This window comes from Herpailurus yagouaroundi, unplaced genomic scaffold (assembly GCF_014898765.1).
Source record: "Herpailurus yagouaroundi ecotype Mexico unplaced genomic scaffold, PumYag 100, whole genome shotgun sequence".
NCBI classification, from domain to species: Eukaryota; Metazoa; Chordata; class Mammalia; order Carnivora; family Felidae; genus Herpailurus; species Herpailurus yagouaroundi.
Genome location: NW_024412391.1, coordinates 7142912 through 7149385, shown reverse-complemented (window position 1 = coordinate 7149385; position 6474 = coordinate 7142912). Strand labels below are relative to the sequence as shown.

Here is a 6474-nt window from a genome sequence, read left to right as displayed (position 1 = left end):
GGCTTGAACTCATGACCCCGAGATCAAGGCCTCTTTAAGGAGGCCTTTTTTTTTTGTTTTAAGTTTATTTATTTATTTTGAAAGACAGATGGGGGGAGGGGCAGAGAGAGAGAATCTCAAGCAGGCTCTGTACTGTCAGCATGGAGCCCGATGTGGGGCTCAAACTCATGAACCATGACCCGAGCCGAAATCAGGAGTTAGATGCTTGATCAACTGAGCCACCCAGGAGTGCCTAGAGAGGCCTTCTTGAAACTACCTGAAGTTTGGGCCTCTTGCTATCTCTGGATTGAGCCATCCATTGATACACACTGTCGCAGAAGTCTGGATTTTTCCTTTGTAGCGTTTAATACAATTTCATTTGTGTAATGATACAATATTTAGTCTTCCCCACAAGCCTGAAAGTTCCACAAGGTAGGGACTGTTTTCTATTGCTAACCATGGTATTACCAGGGCCCCAGTACGTTGTATACAGCAGGTACTCAGTACTCTCTCAGCAGGTACAGCCGTGTCCCACAAATCTATCTTCTTAGATAGTCTCCAAGGAATAGGTGGAGAGGTACCTAAAGTTGATGAGCTTGGTGGTGGAGACGGTGGCTGAGTGGTCAGAGGGGTGGAGGAGTTCAGGGCTGGTGCAGTGGGGGAAGCAAGAAGGGATACGAGGACACCGAAGGATGCTCACCGAATGAGTTTGTCCCTGTGCTCTCAACATCCCATTTCCACCCCAAATGAGTCCTTCTTCAATCATTTCTTTAGAGAAAGAGGTAAACATCTGAATAAAAAACCAAGGCCAAAACAGCTTTGCAGAGTTACAACATGTCCCAGAAACCAGTCACAGTTCAGCTGGATTGGACTTCAACACAGAAATGATGGTGTTCCTCCAAATAATCTTCAGTTTAGGAAGCTCCCACTCCTCCAAGATGTGGAAAGATGAATACACCTTCTTCTGCTGCCAGTTGCTGAGAGAGAAGTTTTTTCTCCTGATGGACCGACCAACGCTATTTCTTTTTTGCTGCTCTTTTCCCTTCTCCTTTCCTTGGTTTCCCTTTGCCACGAAGCTTCTTTAGACGCATCTGCTCATCCTTGAAGTCCTGATGCTCATCTCTGAGTGGAGAAAGAAAAAGAGCCAGTATTTGTACCCGAGTGGAAAAGCACACCAATGTAGCACTCTTCCCTTAGGCTGTTGTGGTTATCGGTCCTTGACTTCTACAGGGCACGTGCTCAGCCTGGTGAACAGAAAGGACAGGGAGTCCCCAGTGTATACATGAGTTGTGTTCCAGAAGTTCACTTCTGAGTCATAGTGTCCCCATGAGCGACAGTTAAATTCCCAGGCCAGCCCATATAAACCTATGCAACTATGATACAGTGCTAATAATTACCCCAAATTTCCCTGTAACACTAAGACTGAACAGAGGGAAGCAGAAAGTGGGTATGAGCTTCAATAGCTACACAGAGACCCTGAGAGCCGCAGGAACCAGTACGTCCTACAAGGAGAAGAGGTCTGGAGGAAGCTGCCTTCATGGCCATGGATGATTCACACGAAAAGGCTGCTGGGGAAAGGCTCAGGCAGAAGGAAGCCAAGTCAACAGACAGATTTAGAGATCAAAAAGCCAGGGCTGTTTGGACATGTGGATGGGGTGTAAGACGGCCTATACTCTAGAAAAATGTCTGCATTCTAAGATCAAATACCTTTTAATATGTAAGTTCTAGAACCCATTTCTTTTCTTTTCTTTATAAAGTTTATTTATTGAGAGAGAGAGAGAGAGAGAGAGAGCATGCGTGAGCTTGTGTGCCTAAGTTGGAAAGGGGTTGACAGAGAGGAGAGAGAGAATCCCAAGCATCTCGATCCCATGAACTGTGGGATCATGACCTGAGCCAAAATCAAGAGTTGGACAATCAACTGAGTCACCCAGGTGCCCCTAGAATCCATTTCAACCTGGGTTTAAATCACGGCTCCATCTAACATTTAGTAGCTGTATGCCTTTGGATAAGTGACTTTTCCCTCTCTGTACCACATCTGTAAAGAGTGGATAATAATGGCATATGAATTAAATATGGGGGGGAGGGGTTGCTGGGTCCAATTTTTCACTCCTTAGGTGGTTTTAAAATAGACTGGTTTTCTAGGGTACACAGTTTCATTCCATGAACAGGATGGACACAACTGAGCTATTTGGAATTCACTATGACTGCCCTCAAATAATCTATTCTCAATAGAGCAGCCAGAGTGATTCTTCAAAACTCTAAAACTCAAAAGTTTTCTTAAAACTCCATTCCTCTGTTCACAGGCCTATGAACGGTTCCCCATTTCACCCAGAGTAAAAGCCAAGACCCTGTCATGGCCCTCAGAACCCTTCATGATCTGCCTGTGGCCCTACCGCTCTCTCCATAGCCCGTGCTACCCCTGGAACATACCAGGTACACTCCAACCTCAGGGCCTTTGCTCTGCCTGGAAAGTTCTTTCCTAGGTCCCACTTGACTTACTACCTTTAAGTCTCTGCTTAGACCTCATCTTCTCAAAGAGGCTGACCTTGACTGTCCTGTTTAATACTGTGACCCGTCCTTTCCCCACCCACCACGTGCCCCGTCAGCATTCTTGATCCTGCTCAGGCGGCTTTACGATTTTTTCCCCCACGGCACACTCAGCTGTGTAGCATATCCGCTACATCTGTTCTCCTCTTCTTCCCTCCCTGCTCCACTCCCGCCAACCCTCAGTCAGAAGGAAGGCTCCAAAGGCAGGGGTCTTTGTCTCTGTGATGATACAGCCCAAGCACCTGTGTCACTGAATGAGTCAGTGTTGATGAGGACCTGTGCGTCCCTCCCTCGTTTGTAGGCCTTTGAGCAATATTTTCTTTATTGAAGATCGTCTAGTTTCATCCTGCCCGATGCCACAGGAGGTCTTCCATTAGAGGCACCATTTACCATAACCAGTGACCAAGTACATGAAAAGAATTGTGCTTTTCCACGGATAACTAACCACTAAGTATTTTTTCCCTATCCCCAAAGATAGTCAAGGTTTTATTTTTCAAACAAATGTACAGTGGCACCAAACAGGTAAATTAAAATAGCTGAATATGACTTTGTTATGGGTTATAATTTTCTACTCAGGAGATCTGCCTTCCAGTGATATTTTATTTTGGGTCACAATACAATTTTTATTTTCTGAGCCCAGACTAATAGCAAGGGAGAAAGTCCCAGAGCTATTCCAGAAATTCAGAATGTGTCATGGATTATAATCTCTCTTAAGATACTAACTAAGAAAATCTATTCTGTTTTGTTCACTGCTGTCCCTCTAGTGCCCATCTTAGTGTCTATACATGGAAGATACTTAAAAATATTTCTGTTGTATAGATGAGTGTACCAATTTTTAGTTACCTGGAATGAATTATTAATTTTATTGTATTAAATAGTCCCAAGTTAACTTTTGTACTGCTGCCCTAAGACATGTGCAATTAAAACATATTAAATTTTCTTAAAGAGTAGATTTTTTTTCAATATATGAAATTTATTGTCAAATTGGTTTCCATACAACACCCAGTGCTCATCCCAAAAGGTGCCCTCCTCAGTACCCATCACCCACCCTCCCCTCCCTCCCACCCCCCATCAACCCTCAGTTTGTTCTCAGTTTTTAACAGTCTCTTATGCTTTGGCTCTCTCCCACTCTAACCTTTTTTTTTTTTTTTTCTTAAAGAGTAGATTTATTTATTTTTAAAAGATTTTACTTTTAGGTAATCTCTACACCGAACATGGGGCTCAAACTTATGACCCCAAGATCAAGAATCACATGCTCTGACTGAGCCAGCCAGGCACTCCAAAAAGTAGATTTATTTTACATTAAAAAAAAAAAGGTTGGGGGGGGGGCCTGGGTGGCTTAGTTAAGCATCTGACTCTTGATTTCAGCTTAGGTCATGATCTCAAGATTCATGAGATCAAGCTCCGAGTAGGGCTCTGTGCTAATAGCACAGAGCCTGCTTGGGATTCATATTCTCTCTCTCTCTCCCCCCCCCTCCCTCTTTCTCTCTCCCTCCCTCCCTCTCTCTCTCCCTCCCTCTCTCTCTCCCCCCTCTCTCTGCCCCTCCCCTGCTCCATGTCTCTCAAAATAAATAAATAAGCATGAAAAAAAGGTAGATTTTAACTTTACACAATTACACACTGTTTGAATTCTTTTATAATGAGTATGTATTAGCTTGGTAATTAAGGCTCTCTTTTAAAGAAAATGATCACATAGGCATTTGATCTCTTTTCTTTCTAGAGCAATACATAGTCCCAAGTACCTATACATACACAAATATGGAACACATGGTACTAAGAGCCTGTGCAATCCACATATTACTCTTAAAGGTGAACTACAACTTTTTTTTAGATCAAATTAATATATCAAAAAGGGTACAAACTAAAAATGCCAAAAATAAATAAACATTAGAAAGGGGGGCACCTGGGTGGCTCTGTCACTTAAGCATCTGACGTCAGCTCAGGTCAAGATCTTGCAGTTTGTGGGTTCGAGCCCTGCATCGGGCTCTGTGGTCCAAAGACGCCCGCTTTGGATCCTGTCTCCCTCTCCCTGCCCTTCCCCCACTCACGCGTGCTCTCTCCCTCTCTCAAAAATAAACACTAAAAAAATTTTTTTAAATGCCAGAAGAAGGTAGAAGGAAATAAGAACTGCAAAAAAACTGTCACTAGGAAAGAAAGAAGGCTCCCATAAACTCGCTAGGAAGGGGATTGGCTGCAGGCAGGGCCTCTCTTCATCTGACCAATCAGAACCTGCAGCTCTGGCGGCCTGAGGGGGCGGGGACGGGGGGGGGGGGGTTCTTCTGCAGAATTTGCATCAGTTTTCCTCTGCATCCCTTAAAAGTGCTCTTAAATTTATAATTAAACATCTCTGTAGCTCAATATCCAGTCAGTTTGTCCAGGTTTAGACATAATTAAAATATGTCTTCCACTAAGTGCATGTTTCCTTTTTTTTTTTTTTTCTGGTGTGACCATTGTTGAGTATTTTAAAATCCTTTCCCCCCAAAACTGTGCCTTTTGAACAACCTGGGCACTTTTATAAGAGCCAAAAAACTATTAGGATAAAAAAACTAACTTTTTCCTTTTCTGATCTCCTAGAATAATCTCTTACAAGTTACTCTTTGTGCTTTTTTGCCATTACCTATAGAGGCCAAGAAAACGTAGCGTCCCCATGAGTGCAAAGTAAGTGTTGTGATTTGGATACCAGTCGTAAGTCTCCTTCCTCTTGGCTAACGGTTGCTCACTGAAGAGCTTCACCACTTTCATGGATTTGGAATCAGTGGGCCTGGCAACTTCACCGAAGAGCCGGGCACTGAGACGACTCATGCGCAAGGCATATTCTGAAAGTGAAGACATTTCCTGAGCAGCAACGAGCAAGGGTCCCTACAGAAAATGAGAAGAAACATCAACAGGTTAGTGTATGAAATTCTAAGATTAACCAGTGAGCACTTTAGAAAATGAAACCAGCAGGCCACAGGTGCATGTCATGTGGCCGACAGGACATGCCTTGGAGTTGGGAAATGTCCACAGTCCGAATGGTTGTTTCCTTTGCATGCTTTATTTACATTTCTAATTTTTACATTTGGGATTTCCATTCTATTACCTTGCTCTAGTGAACTTTTTACAGTGAACTGTTTTGTTATTTACTGACAGCTTACCTGTTTGTAGGCTAGATGAGGACAGGCAAATGAGTTATCCTACCACAGCATTGTTATTATACCTTCAGAAAACACCCACCTCAGCAATCTGCAGAATAAAAATGCTGACTGCTTGCCATCTAAAGGTTTAATCATGGCAGAGAAATAATTATCCTGTTGTCTTTATTATCAGCCCTTTGAACACTGTTCTCCTCAAGGGCTCCAGATGGCTCTGAGAACTGCTAATGAGTTATGAGGTCATTTAGCCTCTAGGTTGCTGGATTGAATTCTGCCTAGAGACTGAGAGCCATTCGGGGAAAAAAACAAAACAGAGACAGTAGTCTTATAGAAATAAACCCAACGGCTCTTAAGATTCATTTTATTCCTGAAAGGAAGGACTTACGGGTTATAAGGTTATCTGTCTTTTCTTCCGTCTTATATACTCTGCCTCAGTGCACGCCAGTTAACTTCTTATTAACTGAAAACAGTACATTGAATGTTGAAAGAGGTAGAAGGATGCTATCCGTAATATGAAGAGATTTCAGTTAATATATATCAAAAATTAATAGGCGATACCTAAGAATCAAGAACATTGCTGGTAGAATAGCCGTCCCATCCCATCCCAGGCCAGATGCAGAGCTTCCTGGTGGCTGATGGTGCTAGTTACTGTGAAATTTGGAGAGAGAGGAGAATCTTTGCTAAGAAACTGTCCTGGGGGACAGTCTGGTGGGGGTGAAAAGGAGTTGATATCCAAACAGAAAAAAGGCATAAACCTATCTTGAAAAACCAATTGGGAGGGGCGCCTGGGAGGCGCAGTCGGTTAAGCGTCCGACTT

The 6474-nt window shown here is 43.2% G+C and overlaps 1 protein-coding gene across 1 annotated transcript in view; it reads right to left on the bottom strand.

Annotated features, from left to right (window-relative positions):
* Nucleotides 1–320: 320 nt before the first annotated feature.
* Nucleotides 321–6474, bottom strand: part of MRPS33 (mitochondrial ribosomal protein S33) — a 14383-nt gene continuing 8229 nt past the window's right edge. Inside the window, exons 2-3 of the mRNA XM_040471778.1 lie at nucleotides 5144–5385; nucleotides 321–1101 (exon numbers count right to left, since the gene is read on the bottom strand). Of these exons, the coding sequence (XP_040327712.1) occupies nucleotides 996–1101; nucleotides 5144–5358 (321 nt within the window). The 5' untranslated portion in view covers nucleotides 5359–5385 and the 3' untranslated portion in view covers nucleotides 321–995. The remainder of the gene's footprint in view (nucleotides 1102–5143; nucleotides 5386–6474) is intronic.